We start from the raw sequence: 20842 nt of genomic DNA on the forward strand, positions 1-20842 counted from the left end.
CACTTCCGTCGATGAGTTTGTGAAGGACGTGCTTCGCCGCGTGCGCGCGGGCCTTCATACAGACGAAAGCTCCTAAACTGTTCCCCCAGAGCTGCAGAGATGGCCTGGCGGCAGAAACCTACGCCGGAGAGAAGCGTTTTCCTCGCGCGAGTTGGAAGGCAGACTCGAAAAAAGAGTGCCAACTCGCGCTCTTACACATCTGGGCTATCTCTTGACTGTCCTTACGTTGTCTTCACGCTACCGATTCTTACGCCTCCACAGCCCACATCGCAACGCGAGGAAGGTGTGGGCGAAGGCAGAGCACAGCCGAGCAGCGGAGAGATGTGGCGCGGTGCCTCAGAGACTAGGGTGCGCTCGGGGGGAAATAATTCGCGGTGAGATCTGATAAAACCGGATTATAAAAGCTCGTTACAACCCCTCGAGCGCCGAAGCCACCTGCAGACTCCGCAGGTGTGCGCCTCCGCTCGCAGCTCGCGTCTGCTTCGCGTCTCGCCCGCTGGTGTCGGCCGCTAGACGAGCTGCGGAGTCGAGCTCGCCGGCTCGACTCCCTTCTGCGCGGGCACTCCAACCTGTCTGCGCGTCGCATGGAGCAAATTTGCTCGCTCCACCCAGCGGCGCGTCGTACGACGACCGCCCCCGTACCGCGTCTCGCGGCACGATTCGCGTCATGGGCGCCGCCCCGGCTGAAGAAGAGACCGAAGAGGCCGCAGAGGGAGGGCCTGAGGGAGACTGGAAAGCGGGGAGGCGGGACGCATGCTGAGAGCTTGCGCAGAGTGAAGAGAGACGCGCGCGGGCAGTCTGCCTCTCGCTCTCTGTTCGATGCACATCATCCTGATGAGTCCGCTGCGCTGTCTGTGGCTGAGAATAGGAGCCCGCAAAAACCGCGCCGCGCTCCTCGTCTCGCTCTCTCGGGAAGGCAGGGCAACTCTCGCCACCGAAGCGCGACTCCGAGAAGCTTTTTTCGGGGAAAGCAGGATAGGCGGGCCGCGAGGCCTTCGGGACCGCGAGCCCAGGGAGCGTCCGCAGCAGGGTTTGCTTCCTTCCCCCAGCGTCTTCCCACGAGGATCTCTCTGACCCCCCCCCCGCCGGACGCGGAAGCTCAGTCGAGCCCTCCGCGGCGGAGAGTAGACGCGAACCCTGTCTCTCGGTCGCAGCCCCCTCGTCCCAGCCTCGCGCGTCGTGGGTGCCTCTCTCGAACGACGTCAAAGAGAGACGCGAGTGCCGCGCGCTGTCGTCTGCCTCTTCTCTCGCGCCGCGTCCCTCGGCGGTCCCACGATCCGCGCCGCGCGAGAAAGCCAGGCGAGAAGGAGGCCTCTCCGTGCGGGGGTTCAGCGAGGCTGCGACGCCGCCCGACGTCAGATGTCGAGACCGAGCTGCGGAAGAGGCCGCGGACGGCAGCCCGGCGAGCGCCTCTAGGCGGTCGTCTCTCTCCGCAGCTTTGGGAGCGGCGGAGTGAAGCGAGGGAAGCACACGGTGGAAGGACGCCTCGCGGGAAAGCGCCCGCGAGTCGCTTCTCTCCGCTGCCGAGAGGACGGGCGAGAAGTCCCCGAGCCTGCGACCTCCGGCGGCGCTGCGCAGCGACGCCGCGCCTATCTCCCTGCGAGGAGAGGACAGACGGGCGCTCGCCAGCCGGCACCCCGAGGGAAAAGTCGTCATGGGTCTCCGGGCGTCTGCAGCGACTAGCTGGGTTTCGCGCGGCTGGGTCTCTCTCCTGCCGCGCATCGGGTCGCCGTTTCGGCGCGCGCCTGTCTCGTGAAAGGATCTCGCTCGCTGCGCGTCCGTCGCGGACGTCTGGTGCGTGCCAAGGTCAAAGTACCTGTCGAAAACGACAAAATTGTTTGCCTGCGGCACGTAGTTCCTCAGCCCGTAGTGTTTGTCGAGGAACGCAAAAAGCTTGGGCGACGGGCGATCGTACGCCAGGGCGGCCGCGGCGAGCCTCTCGTTGGCGAGCATGCAGGCAAACAACGCGCCGCCGTGGCCTTCGCGCTGGCAACTCTCCACGACGTAAAAATCTGAAAATCTCACGACACGACAGGATACAAGACGCTCAGGCTGCCAGGGAGGACGGCAACGCTTTATAGCGGAAAAAAAGTCGACAGGGGGAGGAGAAAGTGCCCCTAGAACGGAAGATGAACGCGAGAGGCTGAAGCAGGGAGGGAGATGGGGCGAGTATCCAAGGACTGCAGCCAAGCCAATCCTGCGATTCCTTGCTGTTGCGCCAGCGGGACGCGTCATACCTCCTCGAATACACACCACTGGTGGAATCTATCCAATCTGCAGCAGCGTGGGCACGCCGCTTGCACTTATCCTATGTGAAGCGCCTTCGATATCTCAGGGTCGCTCTACAGAGGGCGCAGACAATTTCACTGGCGTTGCTTCGATGTCCATTTCTGCCCCCGATAGAGGAATTCGATAGTCCATTCATTTGTCTGCGCATTGCCATCAGTCTTGCCTCGGAGCGGCGTATCTCCTGACGAGCGAAAGCGCCTCTGCTGCGCGCGGCAGGCACGTGCTGAAGCGCGCCGGAAGCTTTTTTATCTGGTTCCTTACCGAGGAGAGACACGGGATTGATTTTTTCCATGCCGGTCGCAGTTCCGACCCAGAGCGTCTTTTTTCCAACTTTCAGAAATCCGCAGAGGCGTCCGCGGCTGAGGCGCACGTACAGCCGGACGAACCCCTCGCCGTCGTCGATTCCTCGGCCTCCGGTCCGCGCGCCTCGGGCCTGCAGCTGCTCAATCTTGGCAAGCGACGTCATCGCATGGCGAATCCCCTGGGCTGCGGCGGACTTTTCCCCCAAAATGTCTACGCAGTCGAACAAAAACGCAAGCAAATCGAAGCTATGGCTGCCCGTCTGTACCCAGACGCCGCCCTTCCCGCCGCGCCCGTCGTCGCCGGAATCCGCGGCGGATGAAGTCGCAGAGAAAAACTCCACGAAGGCGAAGGCCCGCGGGCAGCTGGCGCTCTGTGAGGATCCACGACCGCCGCCAGGCTGCGTGGTCCCCGCAGAGGGCGGAAGCGAGGACGCGTCGCGGTTTCGCCGGTGTGTCTCCGCGAGGAGAGCGTGGCTAGGAGGCCGCGCGGAGGCAGAGAGGGACAGACCCCCCTGGGATTTCCGCAGCTTCGCCGCGTGCGCGCCGATCTGCAGAAGCAGACCGCCATCCAAGACAAATGTGGCGGCACACAAGTCCAGAGAGAACTTCTGCAAAGGCTCACAGGCCAAACGAGACGCAGAAGAGGCCTCACTGTCGCCTGCAGACCGAGACGGTCGAGCGAGGCAGGGCGGCGCGCAGGGCCGGCCGTGGAGGAACTCGAAGGGGACTTCCATATTTCGCAAAATTCGTAAAGAAATAAGGCAGCAACGCCTCGCTGACACTCTCAGCGACCTGTTCCTAGCAAGAGGCCGCTCTCTTGCGAAGCATCAACGACGCCATACTTCACTCTGCCACAGCACTCCGTTTGCTTCACAAAAAAACTCGCGACAGAATGCAGTCAAGACGGTGCAGAGACTCTATTTAATGAAACAATTTCTTTAGTAACTAAACGTTTCAGTACTCGTTTCATAGAAATAGGATTATATTGACCTTCTCCACGCGAGACGGGAGAGGGCGCTTCGTTAGTCTCCAGAAAAGAGGCCGTGCAGATGCCGGGAAAGACAGAATCAGGCGAGGGGGCAGCTGCAGGTCCATAGCGCCGAGACTGCAGCAAGGCGCATTAACAAGAAGCGAGAGAGAGGTTGCAGAGTCGGTGAGAAAAAGGCTCAAGCAAAGAAGAGATCACGCCGAAACACAAGACCGGAAGAAAGAGGAACGCGGAAAAGGGCAGACGTCGGCGCCGAGCTACTCCACACAAAGAATCGGAATGTGACTGGCGGTACTGCAAAACGAATATCGATTGTGACTGCCTTTTAGTCAAATGCGAGGAAGCAGGTCCAATATCCTTCTTTGTGGTCCTCTCTAGTAGTTTCCACGAAGCAAGAGTGCCCCGATGGAGCTCGTCAAGACTCGCCCTTTCTCAGGGTCGCCGCCGCGGCTGCAAACGCAAGGCACGTGAACGTTGCGCTGAACCTGCAATGCAGAGCGCAGCGACGCGAATGTGAGCGATAAGAGTAAATGTGAGTTTCCGATTTGTCCTTTCGGTGGCGGCGGAACCGAGAAAAAGGATGCGGAGGAAGCCGGTGAGCTTGAGGCCTGAGACGCCCTGGCGGTTTCTACCGCCTGACCGGCTGCTGTCGCGCAGACGAGGAAGAAGCTTAGAAAAGTTGGATCTAGGAGGGCAGGAAAGCTGGAAACCTCAAGAAGAAAACCGGAAATCGGCAAGCTCGGTCAGCAAAGACGTGCGAGTCGACTGGCCAAGCCCCGCGCCTCAGAGTCTGCGAAAAGTCCGCGCTTGTCTTGTCATAGAGAAGACACCGCCCTACGCTCACGCTGCAAGAAAGCCTGCGGACAGGCGGCTAGCATGCGAGTTGCGGAACTCTGTTATGCGGTGAAGGAATCTGTCCTTTCTGCAGATTTTTTCGAGACAAGGACGTCAGCCAAGCCTCTTTCTCTGGAGAAGAATCCAATAGGGCTGGCGAGCCACCAAAGCCATGAGAGACATTCGACACGGGGCGAAACGCTGCAAAGCGGAGCCGCGAGCAAAGTCGGGTGTACGTACACAGGAGTCCGCGTTGTTCGCGCAGTCGCTACGCAGAGAATCGAGTCTGTTTCGGGTCAGGCGTCCGGAAAAAGGCAAGAAATCCGGGTACTGCCCTCTGCGGCTACAGGCCGGTTCAGGGATGCCGCAAAGAAGCTTGCAAGAGCGATTGCTGCGCGTCTGCCTGAGGGGCGACGCGCGGGTGCGTACGGGGAGGGCGCATCTGCGAGACTTCGGATGCCATCTGTGCGATTTCCTGGGCTGTCGGAAGGCATTTCTTCTCTCATGAGCGTTCTGTGTTAGTTTTGCAGTGCTGAGTTTCCGGCAGCGCAGCGACCGGGATTCTGGGGGCAGCCGGGAGCCTCGAACCCGCGGCGGAAAAGTCACATCTTCATCTCAACGCTTAGGGCTCGCACAGACGGGCCTACAAAGAGGGGACTCGAAGGAGAAAAACGCCTTCAGGCATGTGAGTCGCTCGGCGTGTAGCCGCGCTTGGCTTCGAAACGGGAAACACGGCCCCGCGCGGTCAGTGCGTACCAGTTAAAAAAAACACAGCGCTCTAACCGAGAGATCGTAGCGAAACCTCGAGTGTCTGCAAGCTAGAAAGGAACTCGAAGGCCAATTGGGTTTAGATTTAGGGTGCGACAGCGCCACTCCGCAAAGTGGCTCGAACTCGCGTGGCGTGCAGCACTCGCGCCCGGTGAGAGCAGAGACCGTTCAACGAGCTGCGTGGGCTGTTAATCACGCAAGCCTTCGAAATGTGTTGTTTGCCTTTCGCCCGCCGCCGATAGCCGGGGGAATTACGGGCGTCATGGGATATCACATTTCTACAGACTTTACTCACCCCACGAGACTGCACTCCGCGATAGGCTATCTATGATACCCAGGGCTGCCGCCAATAGCACAGGCACCTCTAGACCTAATCGACGCGTCTCTTGCAGATAGCGAAGGTTCGTCGACTGCAGTTGTACCTTTGGGCACGCTCTCATAGAGCAGTCCCTCTATCGTGGATGCCTATAGATTAGCGGTTGAAGGTCAATCAAACATGCAAAGTTTTCGACCATTCATGGAATCTATTTGGCAGGAGGAGAGGCGCGGGCGTGACACGCAGTGCCCTAATTATGATGCGTCAACAGTGATCACCCAGCGAAGCCACGCGTGAGCTCCACGGCCTTTCCCTCCCTGGATATGATATGGGGACATGCCGCCCGATGCAGCGGGGCGCCTCCATGCTCAGGTAGCGGTTTGCGCTGATCGACCGCGAGCCGCAAGTCAACGGAGCAGATGTGGGGTTGCCCGTCGCCGTCCGTACAGGACGCATAGAGCTCGCTATCTGAGGCAGTAATGTGCTAGGAATGCTTTGGAGTGAAATAATGAGTCTCGCCTGAGCAGCCCTCATCTAATTCAGCTCCGTCCACAGCATGAATCGCTAAAGCGTGGGCTAGCACGCATAAGTATAGTATCATCGACCGAGGGTCATCCCCCATACATCTGGAGGCTGCTTATGACCGTGGGCGGGCAACCGAGTCTCTCTGTTTCGTCAGTTTGGCACAAGAAGCGTCACAAAAAGAGTTTTTTTTTTGCAGGGTCTTGCCGCAGACACAGAAGGCTAGCCCCCCAAAAGTGCTGTCCTTCGTGGTCCGTTCGATCCAGACTCTGAAAAAAGTGCGGGTTTAGGGTTGCCGGAAAGCAGCGATACTCGCCATCGACAGGCAAGATGAAACTGACATGCTTTGCCACTTGCCACACTTCTCCGAAAGTTGTGCTGACGAACATTTTCAACTTTCCTTAATGGTAGATTAACGAGAGTCCGAGGGACAGCGACAAGCTATAAACACTCTTACCAAGTGCGCTCCGCATTTCTAGGCGTTTATATCTCTGTCTATCTGTATCTATCTATCTGTCTATACATATCTATCTTTATCTATCTGTCTGTCTACCTATCTAGCTACCTATCTATATATATAGATCTCTAGTCGTATACCGTAAGCCTGCATATCCCAGTTTTCAAACACAGGTTCGCATCCACGCATCTGTCGCACACCGCCGATGTCTATACACACTCATAGATCCAAGTGGTCCCGATTCTAAGGGTGATACCGCGGATATAGTGCCTCGCTGAGAAATGCTGCTGGCTGATTTCAGCAGACCTCAAAGATATTAGTAAGAAAGAGATGCACATAGCTAGAAGATTCGATCATGCTTCGAGAAAAAAGGGAGTTTGGGCCGGCAGGCGTGTGACGAGTATCATCGACTTCTGACTGCGGACTCGCCTCCACGTCGACTGCAGATGGATTTTGATGCACTCTCGATTCTAATCACCTCTAACTCGGAACGCGACCGCCTCCTTGCTTGCTGGATTCGCCTCTCCTAGAGATCATCAGAAAAACTGGAAAACCCAAAAGCCGCTCTCAAAATCGTTTTCCCTGTCTCTCTGGTGAACACGCTGCATGCACACCAGAATTGAGTCTCGACTGCATGCAGCGCTCTGCCCTCCTTTTCTTGTCTTGTACACTTTGCTGTCTTTCTTGCCACATCATGCCACTTTTTGTTTTCTCTTTCGCCCTCTGACACGGCCGAATATGCGGGAGAGCGTCAGACTGGTCTGTCTCGCAAAGAGCCACTTCAGTTTCCGCAGACATCGTGATGCCGAGTGTACGCACTGCACACGCTCAAGCTAACTCGGTCCGCCCTGTTTGTTTTTCTTCCTCGTCTTGTTCATATTTGAATCGAAAACTGCCGACAATTATGCAGGAAACAAAAGTGGCAGAGTGGAGCGCTTCATCCTTGGTTCGCAGCTGATGGCGTGTTCCATGCATTCTGCGCTGCAGGGTTCACCGCTGGTTGCTCGTCAAAGAAGCGCTCTAGCGCCCCTCTGGACTGTTGAGCCACTCCGCTTTCCTCCGTCTTTCCTTCAGCTTGTCTCGCCGACTGGCGTTTTCTATTCGCTTCTCCGCGTCTTCGCCTTGGCTCTTTGTTTTATGCGCCCCTCTGAAGGCACCGCTCTCGTTTTTGCTCTCTAAGCAGGATGCCGCGATGGAGCCCCGGTCGCGCTGTACATTCGAGTGTACGTACACCTCGCAGAAGACGAAGAAGAACAAGTCATGGAAGGATGGAGTCTGCACCTGCGATGTCATGAAGGGCTTCCTCCGTGTCCTGCTCTATGCGGCGGAAGAAGAGACGACACGGAGCGGAGAAACGCGGCTACGGCGAAAGGGAGATCCTATCGATTCTCACCAACTTCCTCTGCAGCCGTTTGAAGAACTCGTCGAGTGAGCACCACTCACGTTATTGCTGCTATGTGTGAACCAACTGTACTCCGTTTGCTGCCGATGTCACTTCGCTGTTGCTACCCCACCTAGACTGGAAGGCGCAAACTACATGCCCCGTTGTTTCATCACGGTAGCGAAGCACATATATCACCGTCATGCCACATGTGTATCGTCCGCTTCCTAATGTGCTTGCTACTGTATTACTTTTTTCTGGATACTCTCCCTGTAACATCTTCCTACTCCGTCTACATTTTGGAAAGAGGCGAATCTTCTGTTGTTGGTTGTTCTGGTTTTCCTTAGCGAAGAGATCGAACTGCCACTGCACCTGCTGCAGCTGACACGAATCCTCCCTTCGTCCTCGACACACCAAGATCTGCCTGCATCGTGTCGAGCCTCGGGCGGGTTCAGAGCTTCGAGGCCGTCTTCCTTCGCTTCTTTCTCTTCTTCATCTTCCTCCTCAGCCGCCTTCTCCGCGCCCCCCTTCGCGAGCCGCACGCGGTCGTCGGCGCCCCAAGAAACACTCACCGGAGACGCCAACGCGCAGGAGCCTCTGCGTCCGCGGTTTCGCGGCCGCGGAGGTCTCTTCAGCGTTCGCGCGCGTCTGGCATCCGAGCGCACTTCGCCGTCCCCGGGTCTCTCGTCTTCTTCTATCGCCTCTTCATCGCCTGCTGTGTCACTCCCTTCGTCCTTCGCAGGAGGTGCGTGTTTCAGTCCTGCTTCCGCAGGCAATGCCAGAAACGGTCGCAGCGAAGATTTCTCAACTCGAGACTCCGCCCCGTCCGTCCTCTCTGCTGCAGACGCGTTTGCGCATCCGCGCCAGCCGCCGGGGTGCGCATACACGCCGGAGCTTCTCGGTGAGGAGAACGGGCCTCGGGTCGACGGCAAGCGAAGGCCGTTTCTGATTCCTTTTGCGTCTCGCGGGCGAGATGCGCCGCCGCCTTTCGAGGCAGTGCCTCCTCTTCGGGAGCATCCCGACTCACTCGCGGCGCGGCTAGAGGCGTCGGAGTTCTCCATTTCGCAAGCCTGTCGCCCCTACGAATGCCTTCCGGCTGAGCATCTGGATGCCTCGCAGCTCACGCGCTGTCTGTCCCAAGAGGCGGCTGCAGAGAAACAGAACGCCTTTCACGCCGCCGGTTCCTCCTCCCTCTGCACCACGGATGACGCGCTTCAGTCGTCCCACTTTCTTCTTCCTCACGTCGTCAAGGCTGGGACGGGGCTTGCGCGTGAAGGGGCTAGCCCATGCGGGCGCGGTCGCAGCCAAGAGGGAGGCCGAGGGCAACCGGAGGCGAGCGCATTCAGCGGGAGCCGAGAAGACAACGCAGCGGCGCCGAATGGGCGCGGGCCGCGAACAGCCGAAGACGTGCGAGACGACGCGTGCGAGCGCTTAAGCGCGGGAAGAGACGCGGGAAGAGGCGCAGGCGCCGCACCTGAAAGCGGGCGCGGAGGCGGCGCGGCGAGCGCGCCGCTGTCGGAGCGCGAGGAACTGCTAGCCAACGTCCTGAAAAGCGTCGCGGCAGAGACAGCCGCGGACGCAATCCTCCGCGAGCAGATGCCGTGGCGGCGCGCGCTTCCCTCTGGCTCTGCATTCTCTCCTCTCGCATTCGCAGCTTCCTGTTTGGATGCTTCGCCTGACGGGGGCGGCGTGCCACGCGATGGGGGTGGTGCTGGTCACGAGGGAGAGTCGAGAGGAACCTCGGGGCGGATGGACGGCCTCGAGGGCCTTCAGGACGCTCTTCTCTTTCGAGCGCTCTTCACCGCCCACGACGCCGCGCCGTCGCCCGAAGGGGGAGAGGAGACGCGGAGTCGCCAATCAATCACACTCGAAGCCGCGGTGCGAGAGAGAGAAAAAGAGGATTCTGAGAAGACGGCGCCGGGAAGCAGAGGGAACCAACCTGTGAAGGACCTCCCAGCCCCTTCGGCGATACCGTCCCTGCTTTTGGCTGCGAACGCGCTGAACAAAATGTCCGCAAACTCATCTTCCGTGCCGCCCTCCTCGATCGTCTCGGCTTCCCGCTCTTCCTCCCTCGCGCCTGTCGCTCGCGTGTCATCGTCTGTATCGTCGCGGCCCTTGTTTTCTTCATCGTCGTCTGCCTCCTCCGCGGTTGCTGCCTCTTCGCCTCTTGTTAGCCCTGCCCTCGCATGCGGCCTCTCTGCCGAGGACGATCTGCTCGACCTTCTCGACGCGCCTGCGCACTTCCCCGGCTGCGAGGAAGCGCGTGTAGACGCAGAGACACCTGCCGGCAACCTGCCGAAGCCTCGTGACGCGAAGGCGCTCGTCGCTCGGCGCGCGCCGTTCTTTCCGCGGCGCAACGCCCCAGCCTACCTCGTGCCTTATCGATATTCGTCCTACACGCGAGGGGCTCTCCCGCAGCTCTGCGGAAACCCGCCAGCTGCGTCGACTGCAAGTGTGCCTCGCACAACCGACTCGCAGGACGCAACTGACGCCGCGTTACCTGACGCGCCTCCGCCGCGCGTTCAGAGACCCAGTCTCCAGAGGCTATTCGCCAAGCGTTCTGAGGCCTCTCAAAGCCGTAAGACATCTCGATGTCGCGTGCTGTGGTGTGCACTGCCTCCCGTTGAACTTCTGTCACTCTGCAGCACTCGTATCTCTCTCTCCGCATACACACCTTCGCATGCGCGCAGGCGTGTACATCGTCCCACGTGCCTCGATCTTCGTTTTCATTGTCCGTGTTCGTATTTCTGTGTGTTGAAGCCACGAGAGACTCGTGAGTGCCTCAAACGCAGAGAAGCAGGCCCTCACGTCGGCCTCGGTTGGTGTGGGCACATCAAGACGCATGCGAGGGGCGACGGGCTCGATGACGCGTTTCTGCGCATCGGCATTCCGGAGTCCACGAGTTTCACCGCGGGCTGGCTGCGTGCTGCGTGTGGCTGCAGCGTCGCGGCGCGTTGTAGGGGTGAGCGGTGATAGATCTGTGTCGTCTTCCTCCGCCGCGCCTCCGCCTGCCTCTGCTCTGCGCCAGCCGAAGACAAGTCTGGGCCCCCTGCCGCCGAGCGAGCCCGACGAGAGGCTTCCTGCTTTCCTCCCCATCCCGCGCTTTCCAGCTCCGCGGGCGGGTGCCTCGCAGCTACTTTCACTCCTGCCTCTGCGCTTCGCAGTGCCGCGCGACCCAGAGAAAGTGAGTCGCAAGAGAAGGCGAGGAGGCCTCAAGCGCCTCTCGTGCCGTGTGAGCTGTCAGAGCCGTTTGTGTCGTCAAGGCGCTGCGGCTAGCGGGCTGTAGCGGTAACATCTGCACCTATGCCTGCGCTTGCCCATAAACCTGTATATAGATAGAGTCGTGGATAGAGAGGGTACAGAGAGTGACAGGCAGATCAATAGATAGGGAACTAGCTAGACATGCAGACAAATAGATATACAGATAAGCATATACATGGATACGCAGGCAGGTAGGTACACCGACAGACAGGAGATGGACAGGCGGACAGACAAGCAGGTAGAAAAAAGGTAGAAAGGCAGATCGGGAGATGTATACCTGTCACGCAGCTGTATATGGCGCTGCTTTGAGAAGGTGTTTCTCAGATTAGAAGCATTCTTGCGGCGGTATGCCCTGTGAGTGCGCAGGCATGGACCCGCGTGTGCAGTGTCTCTTTTCTGCTAGATGCGCAAGCATCTGCCGCCGCATTTGCGTCGGGCACGCAGTACAATACACGCCTCCATCTGTTCGTTATTGCGCGGTTGGCTCTGAAGCACAAACGCGGGCGAGACGGCGACAGGCCTGGCGTCTGGCCTTCTCTGTGGACTGTTTGCTCGCAGGTCTCGGCGGCCGTCGTTCGCCAGTGCATGCGCGCCGCGGCCTTTTCCTCCGCATCTCCCTCTTCTGCGGCTGCATCCTCTGTCGCAAGTCCCGCCCCGGAGGCGCGTCCAGCCGACCGCAGCCAGCGCCTGGAGACTTACTGTCTGCGCCTGTTCAACTCAGTCGCTCTGCAGGTCCACGGCGCACTCGTCGAACTGGCTGCCGCGCTCGCGCCTCGCCTCTGTGAGTCCTGCGAGCGCGCATGAAGCCCCAGCCAGAAGGAAACGACGAGCTCAGCAGCGCGAGGTCCCGACTCGCATTCGACTTTGCTCCGCTGCGCCTCGCTGCCTTGCGCGTCGTCTTCTGCGTGGCGAGAGATGCAAGCGCCGAGTCGGCGCCAGTCTCAGGGCCTCGGTCCCACGCGCTGTCTGAGCTTAGCTGGCTGGCTACATCACCTGAGTGTGCTCGCCCGTCGCGCGGCCTTTGCTCCCTGTGCCTCTGTGTATCTCTCTCCCGCTGTATTTTTTTACGCGTCCTCGCAGACCCGCAGGGCGGGGCGCCTTCTGCACGCTCCTCCGCCGCGCCGCTGCCGGCCTCGAGCCCGGTGCTACTGGCGTCGGGACTTTGCATCCAGAGTTCTTCAGCCTCTTTCATCGACCGCGCAGCTGCGCGCACCGCTGAGCGTCTTGTAGGTGACGGCAAAAGGTCTTCTCTTTTCTTTCAGGGGTGGTTTTCCACCCTGGAGGCGCGCGGCCGCTTGACGACCGGCGAGCTCCAGTCCCCTCGGACGCGGGCTCGAGCCCGCGCCGCGTGACGCACGCGTCCCTCGAGGATACAGCCAGAGAGCGCACCTCTGCGCATTGCATCTATATCTATCTATTTAGTCTTATCTATCTATCTGTCTATCTACATCTACAATTTCCCATTTATCGTTGTCTATCTATCTACCTTCTTATCTACCAACCTTCCTATCTATCTACCCTCCTATATGTCTGTCTATTTATCTTTCTATCTTTCTCTCTATCTACCTATGTTTCAGGCTATCTATCTCTCATTATCCACCTACCGTCCGACCTACCCACCCTCCTATCTGACTATCTGTCTATCTGTCTATCTCTCGGTCTATCCATCTACCTATATATATATATATGTATATCTGTGCTCTGCTCTGTGTATGTAAATGCATGGCGAAGGGCTTTGAGTGCGCGGGCTCCCTCTAGCTTAGAGGCGACCCGTCCGCGGACTGTCGTCTGTCTGCGATGGGCGCGTCGTCTCTGCCGGAAGTTCATGTCTACACTCAGTCTAACTATGCCGACCCGCGCGTTGCTGTGGGAGTCGCGTCGGATATCTCCTCTCCCGGCGAGGCTGCCGCGTCCCTCTCTGACAGGATTCTGGCTGCGCCGTCGGGCGGCGCGTTGTGGGCGCGGGGGTTTGACGGCGTGTCGTTTTTCTCTCTGTGTGCGTCGTTCTAGAAACAGCGCAAAGGACTCCTAAGGCAGAAACGCAAGCTCTGGGCGGCGAGGGCTAGAGCCAGACAGAAAAGGCGGCGCTTGACGGAGAGCCAGGGCGAGGAAGAAGACGATCATGAAGAGGAGGAAGACGAAGACGCATACGTGGAGGGCGAGTACGAGGAAGACGAGGTGGCAGACGAGGCGAAAACGCGGTACTTTCTCGACTTTTCAAAGTGCACGGTTCAAGCGCTGTCTGCTGACTCAGCGAAGAGCGCCGCCGCGGCGGGTTCGAAGCCGCCTCTTGTGGCCGCGTCCCCCCTGCAAGACTCACTCAAACTTCTTCAGAAGTCAGTGTCTCGAGGCGACATATGGGCGCTGACTGTGGACGGTATGTCACAGACACTGATATGTGTACGTGTGTATTTTTACAGAAAGAGACGGAGCTCGGTGGAAGCACATTTTGTTCCACGACACTATCGAGATGCATGCCGAATTTCTTCTTACCTTCGTCGCCCTGCGGCGGTCGATGGGGTGACGGATTTTTGCGCTGTTTCACCGGCACCTCTCTGCGAGTCTCGAGTCGCCATCGCCGACCTTCGTTTTTCTGCTCCCTTCCTCTCTCTCAAGTGCGCAGCTGTGGAAGCAGACACGTCACCAGACGTATCTATCAACCTATCTATGCCCTATCGTTATATTTTCATATCTGTATCTGCTTCGACATCTACTTATCTACAAATATCCACAGATGTATATTTATATGCATCGATTGCCGGCACGCCAGCGTCGCATCTCCGCAGAAGACTGGCGACGTTTGTCGGGCGTTCCCTCTGCTGGTAGGCAACGGAGGCGGTAGTCTGTTTCTATCGCACTCTCTCTTTCTTTCTCTGTAACATGCCTCTTCAAAAATGAGCCTCTTTCGTGCCTTGCGTGGACTGCATTCGAGTCGGCTCCTCCCGTGCGTCTGCGCGTCGCTCTCTCGCATTTTTCGCAGACGGTTGGGACAGCCCCTCGCGCGTGCTGCTTTTCCGGTCGTGTTGGAAGGGCCTTCACCCGCGCTCAGCGACAGTCGAGGTTGAGCTTCTTCGTCTCTCCTCTGCGTCAACGCCGTCTCGCGAGGCGATCTCAGGATGCCTCCTGCATCCTGAGATCGCAGCGTGCCTGTCGCCGCGGTGGGTGACGCAGTCGAGAGCGCAAAACCGCGAACGAGGCACCGACAGACCGCCGCTCTCGGGGCTCCTCCTTGGCAATTTTGCAAACGAATTCGCCGCTATCGACGGCATTGAGCGCCTCTGGAAGGTAACAACCGCCCCCCCCTGGAGAGACGCAGCTGCCGTCGTCTGCAGCCGCCCTCTCGCGCGCGTCTTGAATTCCTCGCACTCTCGGTCAAGTTCGCTGCACGCACCTCCTTTCTCTATCTGTGGATCTGCGTGAACAGGATTTGATACTCAAACCGCCCGTGCGCCGCGGCGGGTTTCGCTGTGCCCCAGTGCTGGTCTGGTGCGCGCCAGTTGGGCTGTGTGTGTGTCTCGGCTCGCAGATCACTGTCGTCGCCCTCCCCATTCGCCTGGAGACTTTCTTTCTCGCGTCTTGGCATCTGCGGCCTAAGCTTCTGCGCGCCCTCTCGCCTCTGTGTCGTGCTCCGTTCTCTCTGCAGGCTGCGCGGAAGGAGGCGCAGGCCGCGCGCCCGCAGGCGGAGGTCGCCGCCTCCTGCAGCCTTTCGTCTGCTTCGGCCTCAGCGCTGGCAGACACGGCGCTCTCTTGCCTCTCACGGGCAGTCCTCGCTGTGCCGGAGCCCGCGTCAAATGCGGTAGGCGACGCCTGCGCAGAAGAGACGGAAAACGCCGAGGAAGAAGCCTATCATCCGCTTTTTGAGCCGATCTCTTTGGTGAGGTAGCTAGCCGAGCGCGAGACGCGAAAGCGGGTCGGGGAGCGCGTTTTGAACGGCGCAGAGTTCATGCAGCTGAAGCGCACCTCGGATCTGTAGCACACGCAGAGTCCGCTGATTCCTCCTTAGGCGTTTTTGAGTCTTGCTTCCCGCGAGTGCGGCGACGATAATCGCGCGACGCGAAGGCCACTTGTAGGTTTGTAGGCCTTTTTGCCCGCGACAAAAAGAACAGAGGAAAGTTTGACTGGCAGGTGTTGTTTCGTTCGGCGTCCCTCGTTGCCCGGCTCTCCGCCGACGTCCATTCTGCGTGGAGTCCTTTGATTCGCTCCTTTGCGCGGTATCTTCGGTGCTTCCTGCTCGCGGAAACTCAACAGCAACGTCGATTTCTGTTGGCTGGTCTGTCTCCTCTCTCTCCCTTTCTCTCTATCGTCAGAGTATCCCCTGCCGCGAGGCGGAGGCGATTCTGCGCGAGGCGATCGCGCCGCATGCGAGGCGGCGACACAAGCTGAACGTGGAGCAGCAGGCGGTGCTGCTCGCCGTCAGCCGCTGGTTTGCCTACGCGGACGGGCGGAGCCCTTTTCAGTCTCTTCTGCAGCGGAGGAAACTGAAGCGGAAGGCGAGCCGCGCGAAGAACGATAGACGTGAGCGGCGGCGGCGCGGCCGCAACGCGGAGCTCAATGCAGGAAAGCGAAGCCACGGCGACGCCAGCGCAGATCCTGGAGACGGTGCCGCGGAGGCGGACGTGCACGGCGAGAGGGCTCACAGACGCGCGCGCGACAGGGGAAGCGGCGCGGCGGCCGCGGGCTTCACGGCGCCGCGGTCGTGTGCGGCTGCATCCAGCGTCACAGACTGCAGCTGGGATGCCTTCTCGTCCTCTCCCGAACAGGTTCAAGCGCCAAAAGACGCGAGCCTAGAGACCGACGTGGGCGACCGCGCGGCCGCGTCAGAGTCTCTGAAACACTCGGGAGCCGCAGCGACAGTGGCAGGAAGGCACCAGGAGACGGCGGCGGCTGAGTCGACGAGCGCCGACTTCTGCGTCAGCGGGCACCCGCTGTCTTCGCCTCGCCTCTGTTCGTCGGCTTCCAGTTCGTCCACTGACTCGTCTTTTGCGCCCTCCGCGAGCGCCTCGCGGAGTTCTTCGCAGGAGCGTCGCTCGCTGGCGCCTTCTGAGGACGAACAGAAAGCGGTGGCTGGCGGCGAGGGAAGCGAAGGCGCAGCGCGCCGCGGACGCTGCGGGTTGGGGGGATCAACATCTCCGAAGGAGACTCGAGGCGAACAAAACCCGACACAACGTGCAGGCGAGGACGGCGACGAGGCCGCCAAGAGACGGCAGAAAGACGCGAAGAAGAAGGCGAAGCGGGCGTCTTCCGAAGCGACAGGGGAGAGGGGCGACACGGCCGAAGAGCGGGACGTCGAAACGGCTCTCAAGCTGCTCAAGTGCGACGGAAGGAGGAAGAACGCGCCGCCGTTTCTGCTCGTTCACGGGGTCTTCGGAGCCGGCAAGAGCTCGCTTCTTGCGGCAGCGCTCGTCACCCTTTCCAGGTGAGTGTTTTCCTTCCTTCGTTCCGGGATGTGCCTGTCTGGCACCATGGGTTCCTTTTTTCGAAGACATCAGACGCAAAAGAGCTCATTCAGTGCCTAATAGCGGTCGTTCCTTCCTCGCCGCAGACCCTGAACCTCGCAACGCCCTCGTCGCTTGGATTCTCATCAGGAAGTTTGTGTCTTCGTGCGCCGAGGTCTCGCCGGCGGCAAACGAGGAGAAGGAGATGTTTTTTCGGCCTCAGAGGCCTCGGTGCGAGTGTGTCTCTGCGTGTGGTCTGCGTTGCGTGTTCAGACTTCTCGAAGCTGCGAAGAACAGGAGCAACGTTTTGCTCGTCTGCGCGACCAACACTGCCCTCGACTCGGTCCTCCTCAAACTCCGCTTCGGGTGCCAGTTCACCGACTTTGCGCGCGTCGGGCGCCTTTCAGAGATCCATCCCCTCCTTCTGCCGCATGCCGTGTCCAGCACCAAAGACCGCGGATTGGCGATTCAGGAGTGGAGGCGGCTTCTCCACAAGCTCGCCGCCCGCGACGATGGCAGACACGTCGCGCAGAACGGTGCGGCTCACCCGACGTCTTCCGCTACCTCCGCCGCGGCCGTCTCCTCAGCACGTCGGTCTTCGGCGGCTGCGGCAGGCGATGGGCTGTCCTCCTTCGCCGCGCCCCTCCTGCCGCCCTCCGCGAGGGACGCGCCCGAGGTCGACGCCCAGCGACCGCGAGCGGAGACAGAGGGCGGCGAGGATGGTGACGGCACCGCGACGCCGTCGCTGCACACGATAGCCGCCGACCTGCTCAAACGCATCGAAGAAGGCACATTCCCGCCTCCCATGACGGTATGCGACGGCGTCTATTGGACACCCAGGCGCTGGGATTGAAGCATTGATCTGCATGCAGAGACTGCCTCGCTCTCCCACAATTTGACGTGTATCACTGTTAGCGCCTAACAGCGCTTATCACCTCGCTAGCCACATTCGGCGCCTCTTATGGAGTCCCCTCTTTCACCCGTCTCCTCTCTCTCTCTCTCTGTGCCGCCTCGCTCCCTCACTGTCTTTGTTTTCCTTCCGGGCTCTTCTGTCCCTCTCTCTTCCACGCGTCACGCGCCGCTTCGGCGCGCGCTCTGTGAAAGGCTCTGCTTATTCACCTCGCGCGGCTCTCTCCGTCGCCTGCGCGGCGGGTGTACGGTTAAGGTCTAGGGTTTTTCCTTGTGTCGTTTCAGCGTGTTTGCATCTCGAATCGCTGTTTTGTTTTTTCAGCAGTGGAAACGGTGTCGCATCTTCGCCGCAACCTGCAGCACGGCGGCGTGCTCGGATATTTTTTCCGCCTCGTCGTCGTCCTCGTCGTCGGCGTTTTCGGTGGCGGGCGCTCTCTCGGTGCCGTTCGTCTTCCTCGATGAAGCGACGCAGACGCCGGAGGCTCTGCTCGTCGCACTCCTCTCGCGCTTTTCCGCGATCCGCTGCCTCCAGCTGGGGGACTCGAAGCAACTGCCCCCCGTAGTCAAAGTCGCCGGCGCGCCTCTCAGCGGCTCGCTGTTTGCGCGGCTCTTGCCGCGGCTTCTTCACTGCGAACGCGCCGAGGCGCGCAGGCGACGCCTCGCAGCGGGCGACAGGCTGCAGCAGCGGGCAGAGGCTGCCTCCCACGCGAGCCCAGACGCGTCGCTTGCGCTGCCGCGCTGCGCCGGGGTCGCGGCGCGCCCTCTCGAGGAGGCGAGACCCCGTCAGCGATTCTGCAGCGCGGTTCTGTTTCTGCGGACCCAGTATCGCTGTCACCCGGTCATCGGCCGCCTATGCAGCCGCTTGTTCTACGGCGAGCACTACCTCAAAAACGGCGTTGAACACGCCGAACGCCTTCCGCCCTCGCCCTCCTCCCTGGGAGGGCCTCTGTGCTGCATCAGCGTGCGCGACAGCCGCGAGACGCGCGACGGAAAGAGCTTTGTCAACTGGCGGGAGGCGTCAGTCATCGCCACGGTCGTCCGCACGGTCCTGGAGTGCTCATTCCTCATCGAGGCTCGCAAACGGTCGCGAAACGACGCTGAGACGCCCGCAGACACGCCGCCTGCCTCCGCGTCTGCGCCGTCGCCCGCGCTCGCTGCGGCGGTCGGCGCGTCCTCTGCCGCCTCTGCGACTTCGATAGCATCTGCCGCGGGCTCCTCTGGCGCCTCCTCCGCGATCTGCCCTGCCTCGGCTTCGCGTTTCGCCTTCGCGAAGCGTCCGCTGCGGCCTGCGGAGGTCGGCGTCATTTGCCTTTACCGCAGCCAAGTCGCCTGCATCGAGCGCGCGCTGCGGCGCGTCCTGCCTGCGGCGGCGCTGAAGGATCTTCAGGTCTCCACCGTCGACGCCTTCCAGGGCGCCGAGCGCGAAATGATTCTCCTCTCCTGCGTGCGGACGACGGCGGCGGGCTCTCAGCCCTGCGGAGGCTGGACAGAGCCCGATAGAGGCCAGGCGACTACGCCCGGCGGCGCGGGCGCGCCGCCGAAGCCCGAGGGCCCCCGCGGGCGCGAGGGGAGACCCGCGAGAGGCGAGGGCGACGGGACGGCGAGCTGCGAGGGCGGGGAGAAGGCGGAGGACCCGGAGGCGCTGCTTCGGCTGTCAGACGACGACCAGGAGGCGGACGAGCGGCGAACCTTCGATACGGGCAAGGACTTCATCAACTGCCCCAAACGCATGAACGTCGCGTTCAGTCGCGCGAAGCGGCAAGTCGTCGTCGTGGGCCACGAAACGCTCTTCCAAGGCCATCCAGCCTGGAGAGAGCTGTGGAAAGCCAGCTGCAAGGTCTTCCTGTGAACCAGCGGAGCGGCCGCGCGCGCGTGAGAACGCGGTGTCAACCGCCGCCGCACGCCTGTCGCGTGCTCGCAGGTATCTGCGCAGCAGTTCAGCCGCCAGGCGCCTTCGGTGGAGCATGGTGTTTCATTGTATCTTCTTCAGCGTAGGTTGGCAGTGGGGTGGCGTCTTGTAAAGGGATCTGTCGAGCCTGTAGGGGGGAGGGTTTGCGGCCCTAACCCTGAACGCAGCTTTGAACTGAAGCGGACTCAAAGGAAACTTGCGATACAGAGAGGCAGAAAGAGAGGGAGACTGGTGTTCACGCGGAAGTGCCTTCCGCAGAAGTACCTTTCCGGAGCCCGAAAGGCGAAGGCGGCAACGACACGAGGGACACGAAACCAGTCTGCACAAAGATGCGCGCGAGTTCGCTCTTGATAGAGTCTGCATCACTTAGTCTGCGTCACGATGCCTCACGACAGAAAACCAGAAGAAGGAACTTAAAATCGTCTTTGCGCGGCGGAGCGACCGCCGAGAAACACACGGAGACAGTCCATGGCGCCTCAGAGAGTCTCCGCCCGCATGCAGGCACAACGCGCACTCGAACTTCCAAGCGGCTGTAGGGCAACCAACCTGTCTTCCAGGATCTACAGATACAGCTCTACATCTGTGTGATTAGATATATTCGTACAAACAGGCCTTTCCCGAGGCCGCAGAGAGGGGCGGGGCTTCTGCGGATGGTCAACGAGTGTCTTGTGTGCCTCATCCCAGATTGACGTTAGCCTCTAATGTCGTTTAGCGTACAGACTTCAATCCACAATTACGACTCTTGAGGCCCCTGTGCAAGCGTGAAGAAACAGCGACGCCGTGTTCGCGATGACATACGCACGCATGTGCGCTTACGCAGCTGTGGATATGAAAAGATTTAAGTGTCCTTCCCGCGGCTGAAGTGAGATGCGCAGTGCGCGTCGAGCTTCAGGCACGCCGTCGAGGCAGCGTCGCCGGCTGGAGGGACGTCGCGCGGCTAAATGAATTCGAGGGACAGCCGTATCGCCTATCTATTTTGTCTCCCGATTTAGTGTACTCACAGCAGTTTCACGCCAACGTGAGCTTTTGGGGCGGCCGCACCTCCGCCGGTCGCTCCAGATATCACGGCGTGTGATGCTGTGCGTCGGGGTTCCCCGCGATATCTCTGGATGCCCTAGCACGTCATAAAAGTCGTATGCCGCCTAAATAACAGAAGAAGCACACGTTGGCACGGCTCGCCGAAGGCCCGCATGCCGCTTCGCTCCCGGTGTCGTGTGCTGTCTCGCAGTCATCCACGAGGAAAGATACACAGTGGAGAGCTACGCATTTGCAGCGTAGAATCTGGAAGAGAGTTCAGCGCAGCTGGTTCGTGGCAAGTTCCGAAAGTGGCGGGCGGCTGTGCGCAGTTGCGTGCCCCTTGTCGTTTTTCGCCTTAGGGTCGTGTCTTTTGCTTTTTTGCACCGCCTTCTCGTCTGCGTCGTTCAATAGAGTCGCAGCTTGGTGCATTCGCAAGAAAAAGCATTTTAATGGA

At 60.1% G+C, this 20842-nt stretch overlaps 2 protein-coding genes across 2 annotated transcripts; one reads left to right on the forward strand and one right to left on the reverse strand.

Moving 5' to 3' along the window:
- Nucleotides 1–408: 408 nt before the first annotated feature.
- Nucleotides 409–3325, reverse strand: BESB_044250 (putative alpha-tubulin N-acetyltransferase; the record flags this gene model as incomplete). The annotated part of the gene is made up of 2 exons (XM_029362876.1): nucleotides 409–2012; nucleotides 2551–3325. 2 exons carry the CDS (start codon nucleotides 3323–3325, stop codon nucleotides 409–411), a joined length of 2379 nt encoding a protein of 792 aa, XP_029220242.1.
- A 4343-nt stretch (nucleotides 3326–7668) lies between these two features.
- BESB_044260 (uncharacterized protein) lies at nucleotides 7669–19311 on the forward strand (the record flags this gene model as incomplete). Its single annotated transcript, XM_029362877.1, has 11 exons — nucleotides 7669–7904; nucleotides 8205–10435; nucleotides 10800–11041; nucleotides 11677–11899; nucleotides 12199–12344; nucleotides 13129–13495; nucleotides 14099–14403; nucleotides 14645–14992; nucleotides 15426–16534; nucleotides 16827–17364; nucleotides 17785–19311. 11 exons carry the CDS (start codon nucleotides 7669–7671, stop codon nucleotides 19309–19311), a joined length of 7272 nt encoding a protein of 2423 aa, XP_029220243.1.
- Nucleotides 19312–20842: the final 1531 nt, after the last annotated feature.

The sequence above is a fragment of the Besnoitia besnoiti genome, chromosome III (genome assembly GCF_002563875.1).
Source record: "Besnoitia besnoiti strain Bb-Ger1 chromosome III, whole genome shotgun sequence".
Classification (NCBI taxonomy): Eukaryota; Apicomplexa; class Conoidasida; order Eucoccidiorida; family Sarcocystidae; genus Besnoitia; species Besnoitia besnoiti.